Here is a 22,476-nt window from a genome sequence, read left to right on the forward strand (position 1 = left end):
TGATGGAGCGTGTGCTGGGTGGCATGCCATGGCAATCATGCCTGGTGTTCCTGGATAACGTCCTATTACACGCTAAAACATTTTCCCAGGCCATAGCCAATTTGGACCAGGTGTTTAGGCGCCTCAGGTAGGCAGGGTTGAAGTTGAGTCCGGGAAAATGTACCTTATTCGCAAAAGAGGTGGCCTATCTTGGACATGTGATCAGCCGTGATGGGGTGAAAACCGACCAAGGTAAAATTTCAACGGAAGAGGAGTGGCCCGTACCTTGTAATGTCAAACAGGTGCGGGGGGTTTGGGGTCTCTGCTCCTACTACTGGCGCTTTGTGGCAAAATTTGCGGACATAGCCAGACCCCTTCACCAGCTTGCAGAGAAGGGGTCGCCATTTAATTGGACAGAAGAATGCCATAAGGCCTTCCTCAAATTAAAGGGGTGTTTGACATCCACACCCATCTTAAAATACCCCACCGATGACGGGATGTATACCCTGGATACGGATGCAAGCTCGGAAGGATTGGGTGCAGTATTGTCTCAGACACAGGGTGCGTGGAAAGAGTGATTGCGTATTACAGTCGGGCCATGAGTCGGCCCGAACGAAATAACTGCATCACTCACAAGGAGCTATTGGCCATGCTGTCTGCCGTGAGCCATTTCCACCCGTACCTCATCGGGAGGAAATTTTTGGTTCAATCTGACCATTCCTCCTTGCAATGGCTCTTACTAATCAAGGAACCAGAGGGCCAAATTGCAAGGTGGCTGGAAAAGTTGCAGCAGTACAATTGTAATGTGGCCCATAGAGCCGGTAAGGCTCATGAGAATGCCGATGTGCTCTCTCGATGCCCCTGTCTGGGAGAAAACTGTCTATATTGCACGAGGTACGAGGAGAGGGACCAATTGGCGGTCACCTCCCAAAAGCTCCTCGCTCATGCATCCCAGGTGGTAGGCCCAATTTTGACATTAACCGCGGACGAGGAATTTGGCGATTTGGCAAGGAGCACGGCATAAGCGATTCAAGGATAATAAGGGAAGAGGAAGGAGTTGAAGAGAGATAAGAGGAGGAAAATGAGAAGAGAGAGAAGGAGGGAAGGGAGAAGAAAGAGGAGGAGAGGGAGAAGAAAGAGAAGGAGGAGAGGGAGGAGAGGGAGGAAAGAGCGAGAATGAATAATTATCAAATATGGAAACCGGTGAAATTAAAAAATGATTGGAGGTATTACAGAAAATAACTCAACCAACCGAGGAGGAAAACAAAGAATTGACAAGTCTATTTGCAATATTTTCGACAAGACTATTGTCATCGGTAAGATCTTGACTTTGATTAATTTTTTTTCTGAAATTAATGGAAGAGAGAGTAAAGATGTTTCTAAGGTCAGGTCAGGTATGGGAGCATGTGCCAGAACAGCGCGTCGCTGCGTCCACTTTCCGCCGGTACTCCAGGGGCCGCCGTCTGGCCATCCCCCAGGCAGATGCCAGGCCCATCTCCATCTCCTTGAGATGATGGTCAACCTGCTGCAACCATGAGGAACGTGGTCGGCCCACTGACCTCCTCCACCCATGAGACTCCCTCGCTGAGAGAATCTGGTGAGCAAGATCAGCATCAGGAAAATGAGCCACATGTCCATACAGCCACAACTGACGCTCACGGACTATGCAGGTAACAAATCTCATCCGAGTCTCTCTCAGCAACCGCTCGTTGGACACAAAATCCGACCAGTGATAGCCAAGGATTCTCCGAAGACACCTGGTACCAAAGGAATTAAGTCTCCATCTCAGATCCTTGGTCAGAGTCCAAGTCTCGCACCCATAGAGTAAGACTGGAAGTACCAAGGACCTGAAGACTCGGACTTTCGTCCTCCCGCACAGGTACCGGCAGCACCATACCCCATGATCCAGTGAATCCATGACTCCCCAGGCCCGACCCAGACGTCTATTGACCTCTGACTCGCAGCCAGCAGAGACATGAATATCACTGCCAAGGTAAGTGAATCTCTCCACGACCTCAACATCCTCACCACAAACAGACACAGACAGGACAGCAGCATCCAAGATGTCACCGAAAGCCTGGATCTTAGTTTTGACCCAAGAAACCCGTAATCCCAGCGGCTCCGACTCCTCATTCAGCACTTTGAGGGCCCCCAAAAGGATGTCTAAAGTCTCCGCAAAGATGACTGCATCGTCTGCAAAATCAAGGTCCGAGATCTTGACATTCCCAAATGATGCACCGCAACTTGATCTCTCCGACATCCTCCCTAAAATCCAGTCCATACAAGTGCTGAAAAGTGTGGGGGCAAGTACACATCCCTGACGAACTCCAGTAACAACTGGAAATAAGTCAGAGGTGGTACCACCACACTTCACAGCACTCTCCGAACCAGAGTAGAGTTCAGACATCAGATCGATCAGTTTTGGTGGCACCCCACGAAGACCAAGAATCCTCCAGCGGACATCCCGATTCACTGAATTGAACGTTTACAGAGATCAACATAGGCTGCAAGCAGCCCCTGCCGAAACTCTCGTCTGCGTTCGGTGAGGACACGAAGGGCAAGGATACGGTCAATCGTTGACCTCTTTGGTGTAAAGCCTGACTGCTCTGGACGCTGGTGCTCAAGCAGATGGTGGCGAACCCTATCAAGAATTATCCGAGCAAAGACCTTGCCCGGCACTGAGAGCAGCTTCACCCCTCGGTAGTTGTTGCAGTCTTGGCGATCACCCTTCCCTTTCCAAAGAGGGACAACAAGGCCCCTCTTCCAGTCAGTTGGGATGATGCCTGTGTTCCAGGCAGAGCACAAAACTGCATGCAACGATACGAGTGCAGCATTTCCACCAGCCTTGAGAAGTTCGGCATGGATGCCACAAATCCCTGGAGCTTTGCCCCGTTTCAACTGGTTCACCGCAGCCCGTGTTTCCACAAGCGAAGGTGGACCACAGTTGATTCGTGGGTCAGCAACAGAGATTGTAACACCCTTGACGTCCAACTCAACAGCTGGGGGATCAGCCTGGTACAACCGCTCAAAGTAACCGGCCCAGCGGGCCTTCACTTCATACACCTCTGTCAAGAGCCTACCACTCTCTGCTCGAACTACAGTGCTCCGAGGGATGGGCTTGGATGAACGTAATGCGCGAATTCCCCTGTAAGCGGGACGAGAATCACCTGTCCACAGGTGATGCTCTACCCCCTCACAGATTCCTCGCACATAGGCCTCCTTGTCCACCCTCAGTGCACGTACAGTTTTACGCCTCAGCTCTCTGAACAGCTCAGCTCTGCCATTCAGCCTGGCCCTGCGACTCTGGTCAATGGTATCCAGTGTCCCTTGAGAGACAAAATTCTTCTTTGCCCTGCGGTGAGTTCCAAGACATCCACCGGCAACATCAAGGACAGTGGTCTTGAAGGCGCTCCACAACTCTTCAGGACCCCCCAAAGCACCCAGACCCCCCAAGTGTCCACTCAGCCTGTTCGCAAACTCCTCAGCTACTCTCTCATCCCTGAGCTTGGCAACATCCAGCAGAGGCTGGGATGGTACCATTCTCCAGGATTTAAGGTGCAGCTTTAGAGTTGCTACAACAAGCCTGTGGTCAGTATTGAGGAACTGAGCACTCCGGTAGACCCTGCAGTTCTGGATCATCCTCCAACGACCGTCAATGAGGACATGGTCAATCTCCTTTGCCACACCGCCAGCGTTGGAATACCAAGTCCAGCGATGAGCTTGTGGGCGCTGAAACCATGAACCAGCCACCCTAAGTCCATGACTTCTTGCAAAGTCAAGGAACTTAGTGCTATTCTGGTTCATAGTTCCTGACCCATGGGGACCAACACACACCTCATAACCATCCCTATCAGTTCCAGTCGATGCATTGAAATCCCCCAAGACTAGAGGTGTATCTCGTCTGGGGCACTGATCAACCACAGACTCGAGTGTGGTGTAGAAAGCATCCTTCACGGTGATATCACTCGCCTCAGTCGGAGCATAAACAGAGACCAGAGAAATGACACCTAAGGAGTGCCGAATCCTTAATCTCATAATACGCTCGTTGACCGGTGTTACCTCAATTATCATTGGGGTCAGCTTATTGGACACAGCTACAGCAACTCCTTGGGTATGGTAACCATCAAAGCGACCAGACCAATAGTAGGTGTAACCACCCACCATTATCTCTCCGTAATCCGGTCTCTGAAGCTCAGAGAGAGCTGCAATCCCGATGTCCAAACGCTTGAGCTCAGATGATAACAGAGACAGGTGATCATCCTCTCTTAGGGATAGGACATTCCAGGCACCCACCCGAAGGGACCGCCTCAGGTTAACCCAAGGAGACTGCCGTCTGGTGGACGACACCTCAGCACCACTCCGACACACTCTCCCGCAATCTGACCCAGGGATATTACCCCGTGGTTTCCCTCCTATCAAAGATTGGGGGTCCCGAAGGCTTTGCCCCAATCCCGTCATCCGGTGAGCTGCCCTGCGAAGGGAAGCTGCACAGGAGGTACTTCCATGGAGTGGGTTTTCAGATTTTTTTGCGTTTTTGTGTTTTGCGGAATGAAGGGTTTTACGGCGGCCGGAGTGCAAATCCTGCCACCAACCTCCAAATAAGAAGAAGTAACCCAACTGCAGGAGGACGTCTGCAGACACAGTTGGGCACTAGATATGGATGGCCGTTTCTAAGGATTCTTTATGTTTTAAAAATTAAGATTCAAATGTGCATGTTGGAAACTAAAAAGGTTTTTGCACTCTGCAGGAATTTTTCTCATAAATAAATGAGTTATTGTATCAAATGCAAAAAGAAAACAAACACTAAAAATATTTCATATTTTAAAAGTAAAAATAATAAGGTTATACAAAAAGGTACATATTCGGTGTGTGATTCAAAAAAGTGTTTATTTATTTCCAAACACAAACGTTGAGGAGATATACAAAAGTTTTTATCAGGAAGTAAATTTGCAACGACTGGAATACCAGGGGAATTACATCTACCGGGATATTCTTTCTGTGGTCCAGGCACAAACTTGGAGAAAACATGAGATAAGGCAGACAATCCTAAATCATGGAATAAGCCCATCAATAGGGTTGATGAAGTGTGCATGAGACACGATATTGATTGTGGGAATCCCACAACTTTGGAAGAAAAGCATGAAGCCGATAGAGAAATGTTGTTTAATTTGTCTCTGATACAAAATCCAACCTTGAGAGAAAAAGTTGATAGTTTCATCGTGAAGAAGATGATCAGTGCTAAATTGAAACTTGGGCTTGGAAATTCAAAAAACTTATAGGCTCTAATGATGCCATTAAGACTGAAGAGGAATTATCTGATGAATTACATAAACCAATATTCACAAAGTTTTGTGGAAGGAAGGTTTATTCCAAGGAAGTTGATTATATCTGGTCGGCTGATTTGATTGAACTCAATAATGATAAGGGGTACAAGTATGCTTTAACCGTTGTTGATTTGAGGAGTTGATACGCATGGGTTGTCCATTTAAAAAAAAAAAAACAGGTAATACTCTTATGTTTGCCTTTCAACAGATATTTAATAAAAGTAAGAGAAAACCTAAAAAATTGTGGACTGATGAGGATGGAGAGTTTTATAACAAGACGGTTATGAATTTTCAAAAAAATAACAGCATTACATTATACAGTACCTTTAATGAAGGAAAGGCCGTTGTCATTGAACGTTTTAATCGCGACTTACAAGAGAGACTATATAAAAAAATTCACACAACTCGCTTCACAACAATGGTCATCTTTTATTCAGGATATTGTGGATAATTAAAATGACACGATTCACATGTCAACGAATATGAAACCATCAGAAACATTTACAAAATTAAAATATGAAAAAGAGATTAATGTCAGAAAACCTAAGTTCAAAGTTGGTGATATCGTAAGAATATATAGGTGGAAATCTCATTTTGAAAAAGGTTATAAAAAGCGATGGACGAACAAACTTTTTAAAATTGTTGATGTAATAGATATGGTTCCTTGGACTTATAAGATATATGATTTAGAAGGGGAAGAGATTTTAGGTTCATTTTATTCACAGGAATTACAAAAGACAAAACTAAGCAGATAATACCCATGGGAGCAATGAGTTGTCGCTTCACTCCCTCCTACTATTCACCATTGTGGACACTCGAGGGCCAAGTCCGAGGTGTATAACAGTATATAATGTGTGTCAAGGGGGGACGTTCTTAGATCTATGAACCCAAAACACAGAATCCTCAACTGAATAGTCAAGGCTTAACTTTTGGATGATGATGTGTGAGTGTGTGTGTGTGTGTGTGTTTGTGTGTGTGTGTGCACAATGGGAGCAATGGGTTGGCGCTTCACTCCCTCCTACTATACACCGTTGTGGACACTCGAGGGCCAAGTCCGAGGTGTATAGCAGGTGGCATCTGTCATATCTAATGTGTGTCAAGGGGGGACGTTCTTAGATCTGTGAACCCAAAACACAAAATCCTCAACTGAATAGTCAAGGCTTAACTTTTGTTTGTTGGTGTGTGTGTGTGTGTGTGTGTGTGTGTGTGTGTGTGTGTGTGTGTGTGTGTGTGTGTGTGTGTGTGTGTGTGTGTGTGTGTGTGCGTCCCCCAACCCTCACATTCAAAATCTCAACCCCAACCCTCACATTCAAAATCTCAACCCCACCCCTCATTCAAAATCTCAACTCCATCCCCAACATTCAAATCTCAACCCCAACCCTCACATTCAAAATCTCAACCCCAACCCTCATTCAATATCTCAACCCCAACCTCACATTCAAAATCTCAACCCTCGCCCAACACAATGCCTTTTTTTTCAATACGTATTTCAACAATATATTTTTTATGTTTTTTTTTTTCTCTTTTTCCAATTCTGTCTTTTAAGGCTTTCAGGTTTGATGAAGGAGAAAGGGGGAGTAAGAACTTTCTTGATATTGCTCTCATCAAGTACCATCCAACAAAGAACCGCATCGATAGGTTTAGATCCCAAAGAGTGGTACCATTTCAAGTCTCCAAAATAAACCCAACTTTCCAAGTCTCCAAGGTATAACCACATTCCTGTTGAGTTTCCAAGATAAGTATCACACTGTGAGTTATCAAGCCAGAACCCACATTTCAAGTCTCCAAAATAAAAGGGATAACTCTAAGTCTCTAGTCTCTAAGGGATAACTTAAGTCTAAGGGATAAGTCTAAGGGAGTTAAGGGATAAAATAAAAGTCTCTAAGGGATAACTCATTTTCTGATTTCTTCAAAATTTGTGAGTTTCCAAGGTAGGCCCCATATTTAGAACCATCTTGGCAGAACCCTTTTCCTGAGTCTCCAAGGTAGTTATTTAAACCATCAAGGCAGAACTCATTTACTGATTTTTTTCAAAATTTGTGAGTCTCCAAGGTAAAACTTGTATTCTGGCTCATCAAGGTCGAGCTCGTTCTGTGGGTCTTGGTCGATCACAAGGTCTCCAAGGTATAACTCTTTGGTTGGGCCATTAAGGTCGAGCCCGTTCTGTGGGTCTTGGTCGCTCATAAGGTCTTCAACCAAGCCAACAATTTTGCCCCAAGTTGTAGCAAAAGCAGTATTTTTATTTCGTATTTCAGATAGAATTTCCTGTGAGAAAAAATAATAATGTATTAATTAAGTGATTTAATTATTAAATGAGTCTATGCTTCAATCAAACTTTGAAAATAGGAAAATAAAATCTTACCTCAACAGATAAGAGGTTTGAATCCAGTTCATCAACTTGAAGGTTTAGTTCCATCCAAGTAGTAGAACTTCAAGCAAGCTCATCCCACTCAAGGTCTAGCTCGTTCTGTGGGTCTTGGTCGCTCACAAGGTCTTCAATCAAGCCAACAATTTCACCCCAAGTTGTGGCAATATTTGCAAAAACATACATTTGTTTAATATTTGCAATTTCTCTATTTCGTGGATGGGCCCGGTCCGTTGCGTTGTTATAATTGTCGATCGCATGGGTGCAGAACCTTTCACAGCTTCACGAATCCTTTCTTTGTCTTTCAAAATTGTCGACACAGTGGAGTGTGATAACTTAAGATCACGTGCGATCACATTCACTTTCTTTCCTCCTTCGTACTGTTTGATCACCTGCATTTTCGTGGCGAGATCAATGGCCTTTCTTTTCTTCTTGGCAGGTTTAGTCAGGTTCCTTGTGTAATTTCGTTGGAATTTTTTGGAGAGTAGCAAACTTGGAGAATTTTGAGAAGTTTAAAATCTATGGAAAAAAAATGATGTTTCACATTTTTTCAACTTTTGGAAAGGTCGTTTTGGGGTGAAAAACGCTTTTTTTTCCAATTTAAAAAAATCTGAAACAATACAAAACTAGAAAGGGCACTCATAGAGCGCATACCTTCGCCGCCACTACTTTTTTGTTCTTGGTATGAGTGTGGGGAACTGGTTTCATATGAATGGTCTTATGACACAAACCACATATCTATAATGTCATGACCCACCCACCCCCGACTTTCGGGCGCTACGGACTAAACAACAATCAACTCACGTCGTTTTGGCGAGTCTTCACTCGCAAACTCGGTGAATACAACGTTTCAACAAGAGAAGGTAATCTCGTTTGATGCTGGTTTCATGCAAATCGAATAAGAATTGACTGAGTTATGCCGAAAACCGCATATTTTTCAAGAGCGTAACCCCCCCCGACATTTTACCCCAACCGGTGACATGTGTTATGACGTCATTGTGTCACAAGATTGGGCATTAAATTCTGAACATTTTGGTGCTGGGTTCATGTAAAGCGGACAAGAATTGACCGCGTTATGACAAAAACCGCATATTTTTCAAGGTCGTGACCCCCCTGACCTTTGACCCCTAACCGGTAACAAGAGTATGGGCGTCATTGTGTCATATTGCATATCACAAGATGAGGCGTTGAATTCTGAACATTTTGGCGTTAGTTGCATGCAAATTGAATAAAAATTGACCGTGTTATCGTAAAAAGACGATTTTGACCTTTTCGTGACCTTGACCTTGACCTTTGACCCGAACGATCCCAAAATCCAATCGAATGCTTCCTGGCTAATAACCAATCATCCCATGAAATTTCATGCAATTCGGTGTAATACTTTTTGAGTTATACGAATCACAAGATTACAAATAAATAAATAAATAAATAAATACACGCCGACCAAAACATAACCTTTCGCAGAATGCGAAGGTAATAACCAACTGATGATGGATTACTGTTAAATGGCTAACAATGGAATTTATAAGATAATAAAAGGTTGCATTCTGACTGTCGGTTGCCATGGAAACAGCATTTTTGGAGTGGAATTACCATTTTAATTGTTAAATATAGTGACCATGACTACCTTACACATAAGTATTATGATTTTCAAGTATTGGAACAGTTGGTTGCCATGGAAACGGCCATCTGTGCAATGAAACATTGGTGTGTCTGTTGCTCAATATCAGAAGGTTTCGGCACCTTCAGTAGTAAAACGTTTGATTTTAAGTTTTTGTAGTTTGATGTATTGTAAGTGTGATCTCGTCGGGAACATAGGTGATGCCACGTCGCGGCGCCATGCCATCGCCTCAGGTTAGGGTTGCTGAGCGTGGCATGATGTCGTGATGTGGCGCGGCGCGCGTCCAAGCACGTGCAGCACTATGACGTCATTTTCAGTTCGCTTCATTTATTCTCGCTTTATTCATGACAGTTTACTTCGGAGCTTCGTTTCATCATATTCGGTTTTCAACACCTTTCTTCCTTTTTTCGGTAAGTTGTGATGGCCTTTGAGGCACATGTACCTTTTTGTCATTTTATGTTCTTCTGTATGGGGTAGGATTCTGGGTGCATCCATAGAGAACTCTGGCATAGACGATGCTTGGATGGAAGCCGATGTGTATGGATCTGCAACCACAAGACAGATTCTGAAATGCACCCATTACAAACGCTCAATTCAAGCTCACATATACTCGTATGTGGCACTCTCTAAAATGGCAATAGAAGAATTCTTCAAGGACAATCCGCATCTCAAGGAAGTCTGCGTTGTTGTAACAGATACAGTTCAAACTGCTTGTGGAGAACATGACAAAGCACTGAAAGCTGAATCAGTACAGCAAGCCAGCAACTGTCTGCTCCAAGTCATCATCAATGAGAACTTGTTTGAGAGACTTCAGGAATGGGAGGCCAGCCGCTCAAAGAATGCCATGTTCAAGGCCATGATGAATTATCTCCACAGAGTAGAGGCAATTCTGCATTTTGTTGCAGCATCTCGGAATGCCGACTTAAACCTTCATCTTCAAGCCGGTGAAGAACTCAGCAAGATATTTTTTGCCATGGACAGAATCAAGTACAAGCAGCTCTGGCCAAGATACACATCTGACATGTATGCGCTTAAGACCAGCCATCCAGAGACCTGGAGGGAGCTCGAAGAAAGCAATATTTCAGTCACCAAGAATACTATCCCATTTGTATCGATCGGAGCAGATCACACTGTTGAACATCTGAACAGGTTGCTGAAGGTTCACTCTGGTCTGATTGGCATATCAAATAATGCCAATGCCAGACAGCGATTCTTCTTGGCTGCACCTGAACTGTCACACCTGTCTTGCAAGTTTAAGGGACAGTTTGGTCTGAAGGAAAGTGAGATCACTGAGCACCATGGCCTGTCTCCAAGTGTCGTCAAGCGTGAACACAATGCAATTGACCGAATCAAAGCTGCCATACTTAATCATGAAAATCCATTTGAAGTTGAGGGTAACCAGCTCTTCAATGTGGTTACCCACGCTTATGTGCCAGAAGAATTTGTACCACAGATCCTGAACATTGATGAAACGGGACAGAATCTCTATGAAGATTTTGTTGCTAAACGGATCAATGGTGATGTCAGCCTATGGGTGCCAGTGAAGAAGGAGAAGAACAGAATGTACATGTCTGGCAATAGAACACCAGCAATCAAGATCAGGGACAAGACAGTGTATCTAAAAGAAACCAAGGATTTGTATGGTAGACTGATGGTACTCTCCAGATCCAGCAGGGACGTCGACCAGAAGGATGCAATTGGCAACTTTGAATTCACTGTGACACCGAAGGCCCTGTTTGCACCAAACGGTAGCTTACTGTCATGCACCAACAAGTTGAAGCTCATCCACAACTTGGAGAAGTTTGCCAACAAGGAACCATCTTTACCAGAAGATGAGCTTGTTGCCACACACTGGAACCAGCACCCGCTGATGCTGTAATTGATGGCAGTACAAGCACGAAGGTCGCAGTCGTGGATGGAATGGTAGTTGTCCAGAAAATGACCAAGAAATCAGCAATGGTCGTGACAGTGAAGGACCTCAGTGAATGTTTCAATGATAGGGTGATGAGTCTGACCAGAGGCTTCGATCATGTAATTCTTGTTTTTGATACACACAAGCAAGATTCCCTCAAGAGCACAACCAGAGACAAACGACGTCAAAGACGCCCAATATCAGATCAAGGATGATACCAGTATCAAACATCACGATGAGTCGATTTCTGTCCCATGATCAAACAAAGGCTGATCTGACAGAGTACTTGACAGAGAAAGCTCTAGAATACAACCGCGATTCAACAAAGTTGGTCGTCGTTTTGGCATCTGGGCAGAGGTCGAGCAACAGGGGTCTCCAATGTGAGGCACATAACCATGAGGAGGCCGATACGTTGATGATCCAGCAAGCAATAGCTGCATCACAGCAACACACGGGGAGATATTGAGCTCACGATATTCTCACCTGATGCAGATGTTCTGGTTCTTGCCATAGCAAACTATCATCTCCTGCCAAGACACACATCAATCTCAATGGCATCTAGCATTGTCAAAATTTAGCCAATCTGGAAGGCCCTAGGTGAGGAGAGAGCCCAGGCATTGCCAGCCTTCCACACATTCACGGGTGCCGATAATACTGGGCGGTTCGCTCGACATGGTAAGGCAAAGTGGTTCCAGTGCTACTTGAAGGCCGATGACGACATGGTAAATGCCTTTGCTATGCTCTGCAAGGATGCTGAACTGTCAGAGGACCTATGCACAACTTTCGCAAGATTTGTCTGTTTAGGATATTGTCCAAGTGGTGTCGATATTTCCAGCATCCCTGAACTTCGGTGGCATCTCTTCTGTAAGAACATGGCTGAGAATGACAAGTTACCACCAACTGTCAGTGCTCTGAGGCAGCATATTATGCGGGTACATATCCAGGCATACGTTTGGGGTCAGGCAGCAATTTCTCATCCAACATTTCTTGATCCATTGAAGAATGGCTTCCACAAGGACACGAATGGTCAACTCAAACCGACATCAACAGACATTCTCCCTGCACCAAAGGTAATTATCGAGATGATAAGGTGCCAATGCAAGACAGAATATTCATCACAGAGATGTTCCTGCAGGGCCAAGAACTTAACATGCAATGATCTTTGCAGATGCAGCACGTCGTGTGAGAATGATGAGGACTCAAACATTGAACGGCATGACCACGATAGTGATGATGACGATGGCAATGATGAGTGACAAAAGAGACAGTGATGCCAATTGGCTACAAACTCATATTTGACATTAAGTACATTTCACTGATCACCATATTCATGCGTTACTTGTTTCAAGATTTGAAAGCAATACATTAAATAAACGGAAATTTGACAAAATGATAGCTGTTTCCATGGCAACCATTGCTCAAAATACAGATATATGTATTCTATATTGAGAACTGTCCTCAAGTTAACAATTATGCATCATCAGTTGCTTGCTTGCGATTAATTTTGAATTTTCAAAGCTGAAATTTAAAAATATGGGTTTTTACCCCAAAACGACCTATTTGATCACATTATATGAAATGAAAAAATGTGAAACATGGATTTTCTGTTTTGGTATTGTTTAAGCTTTCCAAAAATGTTGGGGTTCGCTACTCTCCAAAAAATTCCAACGAACGTCAAATTATGGACACAAGGAACCTGACAAGTTGGGGAGGAGAAGATAATTTCCTCTTGGTAGACATCTTGGGGGTTTGAAGGAAAATTTTTACCGAGACCACACAAACACGCGAGCAACGGCGGGCGCTGGGGCGGAAACTGAGCAGTCTGAGTGGGCGGAGAGGCGGAGCAGTCTGGTCGTAAAGTCGTAGTGGTCATAAAGTCGATCAGTCGTAAGTCGCAAGTCGACGACATAGTGTGTGTGTGTGTGTGTGTGTGTGTGTGTGTGTGTGTGTGTGTGTGTGTGTGTGTGTGTGTGTGTGTGTGTGTGTGTGTGTGTGTGTGTGTGTGTGTGTGTGTGTGTGTGTGTGTGTGTGTGTGTGTGTGTGTGTGTGTGTGTGTGTATATATTCTTCTTTCGGCTGTTCCCGTTAGGGGTCGCCACAGCGGATCATCCGTATGATCCGCACAGTGATTTGGCACATGTTTTACGCCGGATGCCCCTCCTGACGCAACCCTGCTCGCCTCTTATGACACAGGGATATGGTACACCTATTTTAACCGGGGTATACACCAGCCCAGTACACTGGTACTCACTTCGCCGACCTTGGAAGGATGACAGGCTGAGTCAACCTCCTGGTGTATTAATTCAGTGGCCCAACGGGGCTTGAACTCAGGACCTTTTGGATCCCAAGCCGCTGTCCTAACCACTGCGCCAACACCAGGATATATATATATATATATATATATATATATATATATATATATATATATATATATATATATATATATATATATATATATATATATATATATATATATATATATATATATATATATATATATATATATATATATATATATATATATATATATATACATACATATACTGTTTGCCCTCCACTTTGTGACATAAACAGCTTATGTCCTCCACTTTGTGACATAAACAGATTATGTCCTCCACCTTGTGACATAAAACATTCCAGATGTTATCCTATCTTCGGGAATTGCCGTTCTTTTCTTAAAAATAAAAGAAATAATATAAAATAAATAAAAATATATATATTAAAAAGTCTTTTATTTCATCCAACAAACAGCCTGGCATATATACTTACCTTTTAAAGCTCGGTTCCAGACTGCTCACCTTCCACGGAGAACTTGTCTGCCTGTGACTGAGAAAACCATGCGTCCCAACAGAGATTCCTCACTTTTAGCTTCGTTGGCGTCCACCCGTGGCCAGGCAGAATCCTTATCCGCGGCTGGAGGGGTCATCCGTTCCTCGTCACCAACTGTCGAAGCGGGTTTTCCAGCTCCCTCAAAAGAGTAAAAAAAAAAGAGTTAGTTTACATGAAAGCCGTTTATTCGATAAAACAAAAGAACACTTCCATGCACAACAAGGAAGGCCTCAACTCTCACTGATATTGCGAAGACTTAAGACTTACTTAGAATCTTGAGTATATATATATATATATATATATATATATATATATATATATATATATATATATATATATATATATATGTATATGTATATATATATATATATGTATATATATATATGTATATATATATATGTATATATATATATATATATATATATATATATATATATATATATATATATATATATATATATATATATATATATATATATATATATATATATACACAGTTTTTATTATGACATCAGATGGACTTTTGTGGACTTCAAATTTGCAACATTGAGAGGTTTTGTTTTGTTTTGGGTGTTGTTTTCTGCCTCAGAAATGGGTGTGGGGAGGGGGGAAATAGAAAAGAGCCATGTTTTGCCTTGCTGACGAAATGGTCACCAGACAATGGTAACCAAACAGGTAGGGTTTTACAAGATTGTTTTCGACTTTTACAGAGAAATGCGTAGTCTGCTCTTAACTCGCTTTCTCAGCATAAACATTTATTGAATTCTTTTTCAAAGTACTAAACTAAGACAATTTTTTTTTAACATTATTATAAATTCAATTAATAATCCTGTTTCCACGGATTGGAGGAAATAATGGAACAGCGAGGTAATCTAAGAGTAGATAAGGCTCCAGGGCCAGATAATATGCAACTGAGAGTATTGAGGGAGGTGGCTGAGCAGGTAAGCGAGATGTTAACGGATATTTTCAATAGCTCACTGTAGTCAGGACAGGTACCCCAGGATTGGAGAGTAGAAAATGTAACACCATAATTTAAGAAAGGATCCAGAGAATAATAGGGAAACTATAGACAGTAAGCTTGACTTCAGTTGTCAGGAAGGTGTTGCAGAGATTAAGGATCAGATGTGGAACCATTTAAATAAATACAAACTAATTAAAGGTAGTCAGCATGGGTTTACCAAAGGTAGTTCATGTTTAACAAATCTTTTAGAGTTCTATGAAGCAGTGTCTGGTTGGGTGGATGAGGGAAAGGCAGTGGACAATGTATATCTAGATTTTAAGAAGGCATTTGATAAGGTACCATACGAATGTTGTTAGCCAAGTTGAGGGCTGGTGGAGTGGCTGGTCTGGTAGCTAATTGGATTACAAACTGGCTTAGTGATAGGAAGCAAAGAGTGGCTGTGAGTGGGAAGAAGGATGCTGGTAGTGGGGTACCTCAGGGATCAGTACTCAGACCATTACTATTCATTATTTACATCAACGATTTGGATAGTGATGTGAAGAGAAAGCTTTCCAAATTTGCAGATGAGACAAAGCTTGGAGGTGAGCTGGATAGCAGAGGGGGTGGTGATCAGAGACAGGAAAGTATTGATACTTGCATAGATTGGGCAAAAGATTGGCAGATGGAATTTTACCTGAGCAAGTGTAAGGTGTTGAGGATTGTGAAGAATATTGAAAATAAATATTACATGATGCTCGGGGTCATTTTGGAGTGCATCACACAGGAGAAGGATCTGGGAGTGGTAATAGATACAGGAGGTAAGCAGGCAGAACAATGCCAGGCAGCTATAGGTAAAGCAAACAGGGTTTCAGGTTGTATTCGGATGGGGATCATTTTTAAATCAAAAGAGGTGGTGTTAACATTGTACAGGAATTTAGTGAGGGTCACATCTAGAATATTGCGTGCTGATTTGGTCACCACAACTCAGGAAAGACATCGATGCCATAGAGTAGGTTCAGCGCAGGGCTACTAGATTGATTCCAGGCCGAGCTAGACTTAGCTATGAGGAGCGGCGAAAGGAGACGGCTTTATACACAAGAAAGGAGACAGTTATGAGGAGATATGATGGAGATGTTTAAGATTATGAAAGGTAGAGACAAAATAAATGCAAATTAATCATTCAGCAGAGTAGACAGTGATAGGACCAGGGGGCATAGCCTGATAGTAAAGAAAAGGAGAGTGAAGACGGTAGTAAGGCAGGGGAATTTCACTCAGAGAGTAGTGAATGTGTGAAATGGTCTCCCTGGAAAGGTAATCGCAGCAGAAACAGCAGATAAGTTTACATTGGAATTAGATACGTTCCTGTAAGTTTTGTAAATAGAGGGGTAAAGGGATGTTGAAAGGACTTTTAGGTAGTTTGAGCATTGATGGGTGATTGTGTGCATGTGTATGGAGTGTTGTTGGTGAGGGTCTCACCAAGTGGTGTTGTGTGCTTGATGTTGCGTGTTTTTCACCCAAGCCCATGCCCCCCTTCCCTGGAAGAAAAAAAAGAAAAATACAAAAACTTCAAAAAAAATAAACAAACACAAAAACACTGAATTTCAAAAAAAGTGTTTTGCAATTTCTTATTTTGATCCGGTGTTGATAAATTGGTGTGGAGTTGTTGTGGCACAGGCATGATGGGCTGAATGGCCTCCACCTGTATCTGATTTCCCTGTATTCCTTGTGTTTCCTTGAGTTTCCTTGTGTTCTTAATAAGTGTAGAACAAAAGCATCTCCCTGATGTTAGTTTTTGAAAAAGTCTTGTTCAAGAATTGACTTTCATCGGTGCATACATGCATGGACTTCCTTTTCAATGCTCGCAAATATAGACTCCATACTGATTGAAGGCCCATCCACTTTAAATGCCAGTGTAATGACCTTTCCCAGTTTGGACCCATTCTGCACGTTTAGATAACTATTCCGAGAAACCAAATAAAATGTCAAAACACGAATCGGCAAGGAATGAGTTTCCATCCACATCATGTGTGAGCTAACACCAAATGAATTCAATGTAATGGGAAGATGCAATCTTTGCATTGGTTTATTGTACACAACATCAGTGTTTTCCTGAAAAGTTAGCTTGTTAGCAATAATATTGCCCAGTTATTTAAATTTCTTCACAATTTCCACCGTTTCACCATTCATTACTGCAGGTTCACGATTTTGACCCTTTTGAAAATCCAAAATCATCTCTTTAGTTTTGCACGCATTCAGAGCCAAAAGTCACCAAGACATTTATTGAATGCGTCAATCTCATTGAGGTACGATACAAAGCACAATTGATTGGAAAGACAGCCAACAATGGCGGTATCGTCTGCTTACTTAATAAACTTACACACTTCTTTGAGGGCCACACATCCATTGGTGTACAGACTGAACAGTACAGTGAATAATACTCAGCCTTGCACAACACCAGCATTAAAGATTGATAAATTGATGATAAACTACCATTCACCTTCACCTGCTCAGGATGGTCTCGTAAAAAAAAAAATTGCACCCAGAGTATGACATGCGGGTTCAGGCACAGGTTACTCAGCACTTTCAGAAGGGTAAATGGCTGCATAGTTTTAAAGGCTGCTGATAAATCAATAAATAATACTGTCGGAGGTGGGAGTGATTCACGTACCTTTGGGTTTCCTTCCCTTGGTGTACATATGTTGTTTGTGGTGCCAAACCCAGCGTGTTCTCGAATGACTGCAATCCAGGGTCGTGAACGAACGTACAGGTCAGTTGCCACTCAAATGGATCTTTGTCAGTTGGTGTCTTGATTTGTATGCAAATTGCGAAGGATCCAATTCGAGAGCTACATCTAATGTCATAAACTTCACGATCAAGTTCCCCATACATTGACACAGGATGCACCTGAGGGCAACAGGTCCATAATCATTGAGCTGCCTTGGGTGAACACTTTTTTGCATGGGAAAAATGATGGACTTTTTCCAACAAATAGGAACCATATGAGAAGTTTAAAGTAACTGAAAAGCCAAGATCTTGGAAACATTGAAGCAATATTCCTCAACACCCATTCTGGCAACTTCAGCCCGAAAGGCCTTCCATTTCAAAGCTTCGAATCGGGCAAATATTGTTCCAAATCGAGAAAGGGTGCAGATCTGAAAAAGTGAGTTCTTTTGTGTGGCACTGATGTGATTGAAAAATCAAATAATATTTGAGCTTGATGAGAGGTTTGAAATATTAACTTATTTTCCTGGATTCCTGCAGGTGATAATACTCTCTAAAATCATTCTTTACAAGCCTGTTCACTATGGAGAATACACTTACCCTTTATGGGCATCGGTGCTTCTGGGGTGGTTGATAAACATCTTCATCCTCATTTGGATCCCGCTTGGAATGGTTCATACGCTCACCAGGACTACTGGCACCTTCTGGCAGGTAATCTACAGCAAAATGAATGAAACAAGGAAAAAGCAAATTTACATGTGTGTAAAATCTATATAACACAAAAACAAGCAGTCAAAGACTGGGACTTGCGAAATCATCAACTTGACCTCTGACCTTGTCTAATAAAAGCTGTCTCTCGAGACGGTAGCGACGCAAACCAGAAGTTTCTACGATGATTCTGTACAAAACCATCAAAAATCGAATGTTTGACCTCACTGTGACCTTGACCTTTGACCGATTTTGACCAAAATCAAATCAGCGTTAGCCATCGCGCTCCTGAATCATGTGGTGTAATTTGACATTGGTAGCTTCTTCCGTTCTCGAGCCTAAAAAACAAACACACACACTAACACACACACAAACACACAAACAGATGACATAAGTCATCAATATACTTACGAAATCTTTAGATTTCGTAAGTAATAAACACAAGGACATTATCCTGAACTAAAATTCATGGTAATACAAATGGCAAAGATATGTTAATGCGTGTCAAAGCGCAAAGTGTGTATGCAGTCTAAAAGGCGTTGTTGTTTCTCTGTTGAGAAACAAACCCATGTTTTTAATAACAAGCGCGAATAAGCAAAGATCCTCGTCCTCTTAATGATGACGTCAGAAAAACGAATATGACGTCATTGTGATGTATCAGGTTTGCGATAAATTATCTGTGCTAATGCCCGGCTTGATTCCTGCAAACAAAATTCAAACAGCTTGCCGAGTTTCGAAGATAATGGTGTGGGCGATTTCCATTAGCGGCGATATTATGACGTCAACTTTTTTCTAGGAAGAATTTCCAAAATTGGAGGTGGTTACTGCCTGCGCATGGGCTTTCTGCATATACATGACATGTTTCACGAAGATCCGATGAAAACTCTGGGTTGTGAAACAAAAAAATGTCAAAAAATAGGAATGTCGTCCTAAAAATTGATATGACGTCATAGTGATACATCATATGTGCGGTAATTCATCTCTGCTAATGCCCTGTTCGATTCCCGCAAACAGAATTTAAAAAGCTTGCAAAGCTTGAAGATAATTTTTTAGGCGATTTCCATTAGTGGAGATATTTTGACGTCATAACTTTTTTTCTAGGAGGAATTTTCAAAATCGGAGATTGTTACTGTCTGTGCAGGGTATTTTTACATATATACGCCAAGTTTCAGGAAGTTTTGATGAAAACTGTAGGCTGTGAAACAAAAACGTCCACAAGAACAACAACGTGAGTAAGACTTAGAGATCCTCCATTGTTTTAGTAATCTTGCTGTACGGAGTTAAAGGTCAAGCCCATATTTGTTTACAAATAAAATGGCCGCTGGTCTACGAGTCGACCATCCTTGATCAGATTGCAAAGTAAAGTTGGGTGCAAGTGTATGCCATTGTGTACTGTGATTCTGCCACATTTGAACAAAATTGGACCAGACACATCCAATAAATGGTTGGGGAAATGTTTTAGGAACAAAATGGCCACCAGGTGTCCATCTTGGATGTGATCTCAAAAAAAATGACGTGTTTATGTACGTCATTATTCCTAATCTGTTTGCCAAGTTTGAACATCGGTAAATGCAAGTCCGAGAAATGGTTGACGATGTGTTCAATACTGGGGGGTTTTTTTACAACTAAAATGGTCACCGGTCTACCAGTCGGCCATCTTTGCACAGATCACAAAATAAAGTGAGGTGCATGTGTAGGTCAGGATGTACTGTACTTGTGCAAAGGTTGAATAAAATCAGACCAGGCATGTCTGAGAAATGGTTGGGGACCATTTAAGGAACAAAATGGCCGCCAGTTGGCCAACTTGGAACTGATTTTGAAAAAAACAATGACTTTCTTGTGTAAGTCATCATTCCTTATTTGTGTGCCAAGTTTGAATAATATCGGTAAATGGATGTCCGAGTAATGGTTGAGGATATGTTTGATACGGGATTTTTCACAACTGAAATGGCCGCCAGTCGGCCATCTTTGATCACATCGTGAAACACAACGATGTCCACATGTATACTGACAAAAAATAAACACATGAATCCCAGCCCTAAAACGAATACACATAGTGCTCCAAGCTTACTTGCCGTTTCTATCTTCAGGCATCATCCGAAACAAAACAATATCTGAGACTGAAAAGTTTGCAGCTGAACCGGTAGAACCTTTAACACCACAGAGCACACGGTGTCCCCTCTGTTGCCAGGAAGTCACCACTAGTGAGCTGGATTCCTCATTTACATTACCAAACATGCCATCAGTGACATCATCATTTGCATCAATTTAGATTGACCAATCAGGAGGCACATGACATAATATTGTGACATTCAAAAGCATTGAAGGCAAGGCCATGTGTTGAAAACAATATTTGGTTGAGGAGACAACTTTGGATGAACATGGAAGTGTTTTGTGGAGCATAATAACCCAGGCCTTACTTCACAGCTGTCAAATTCACTTGTGTGTATATCATTTCGTTGTTAAAATGAAAACAGCAGAAACACCCACCCACTTCGGGAGAATTGGCAAGTTTTCTCTGGAGTCCCTTTATAGAGAGAGTAGCGACAACTAACGATTTGACGCCATTTTGAGTCCATTCAGTGCGGTGGGCGTGCAGAGCCGCCGTATGGCGTAAGTGAATTGAACCGTGTATTCCATTATGTTCTCTATGCATGAGAGATGGGAATGGTCTTTTCCATGTTGATAATGAACAATTTATGTGAAGATGACAAAATAGAAGATTTATGACAACTTAGAGCCATATCCATCCATCCACTGGGACCATACTCTGTGCAGAGCGTTGGTGCTGCCAAAGCAGTCTCCTTGGCTATTGGGTACAATTCTGGACGGGTCGCCACTCCGACACAGGATACCAGCATGCTGGAACTCATTTTGCCAACCTCGGAAGGATGACAGGCAGAGTCAACCCCACCTGGTATTAATTCAACAGCCGAGTGGGATTTGAACTCAGGATCCTCGGATCCTAAGCCCACCACCCTAACCATTAAGCCAACACCAGGCATAGAGCCATATGATAAAGAAGAAATTCACAGAGCTGGTTGTAATTTAAGAGTCACAAACATTTAGAACCATGACAAAGAAGGAATGAACGAGACAAGTACACGTGCTGCTTATTTCAGCCTCATTTTAATTTCAGGGAGGTGAGAGCGAGACTCGAACTCTCACCTCCCTGCATGTACAATACAATGTTAAGAGTTGTCTTTGTATTTCTGCAGTTGTTTGACCTTGTTTATCGTGTGTGGGTATATATTTATGTTTGTGCAATTTTCATATTCAAATTATTAATCTAAACTTTGCTACATATGACCGATCATATATTAATCCCACCAAAAATAGATCAGCCCACCCCACCCCACCCCACCCCACCCCACCCCACCCCACCCCACCCCACCCGGCCCTCTCTCTCTCCTCTCTCTCTCCTCTCTCTCTCCTCTCTCTCTCCCCTCTCTCTCTCTCCTCTCCTCTCTCTCCTCTCTCTCCTCTCTCTCCTCTCTCTCTCCTCTCTCTCTCCTCTCTCTCTCCTCTCTCTCTCCTCTCTCCTCTCTCTCTCTCTCTCTCCTCTCTCTCCTCTCTCCTCTCTCTCTCTCTCTCTCCTCTCTCTCCTCTCTCTCCTCTCTCTCGTCTCTCTCCTCTCTCTCCTCTCTCTCCTCTCTCTCCTCTCTCTCCTCTCTCTCCTCTCTCTCCTCTGTCTCTCTCTCACACACACACACAAAATCTCAAATACATACGAGGTTTGTTCAAAAAGTATCCAACCTTAATTTTTCGTGCGTAAACAAATGAAGCTAGGGAGGCGTGGTTTGGTGCACGTATGTTGGCGATCCTAATTCGTATGCGTGAATATTTTCCCGCCTGCAGAAGCTGTCAGTTGCCGACAGACCGCCGATGAGTGAGGAAGTGGAAGTGAGCGCCGTCGGATTTTCGTTTTTGACAAAATGACGGATCACTGTGGTCTCATCACCAGTGATCACTGTGTTGAAGAAGTTGGGATCGCTGTTCACAGTCTCCAGCATGTCCTGTGCGATCTCCAAACGGAGTTGCTTCTGCTCGATCGTTAGCAGCTTTGGCACGAACTTCG

At 42.8% G+C, this 22,476-nt stretch overlaps 1 protein-coding gene across 1 annotated transcript in view; it reads left to right on the plus strand.

Moving 5' to 3' along the window:
* The window catches only part of LOC147011059 (sodium-dependent proline transporter-like), a 162,100-nt gene that overhangs the window by 130,409 nt on the left and 9,215 nt on the right, over positions 1-22,476 (plus strand). Inside the window, exon 12 of the mRNA XM_085860584.1 lies at positions 18,231-18,401. Within this exon, the coding sequence (XP_085716710.1) occupies positions 18,231-18,401 (171 nt within the window). The remainder of the gene's footprint in view (positions 1-18,230; positions 18,402-22,476) is intronic.

Source organism: Eptatretus burgeri, chromosome 16 (assembly GCF_056783735.1).
Source record: "Eptatretus burgeri isolate ZD-2024b chromosome 16, Ebu_testis_v1, whole genome shotgun sequence".
In the NCBI taxonomy this organism is placed as follows: domain Eukaryota; kingdom Metazoa; phylum Chordata; class Myxini; order Myxiniformes; family Myxinidae; genus Eptatretus; species Eptatretus burgeri.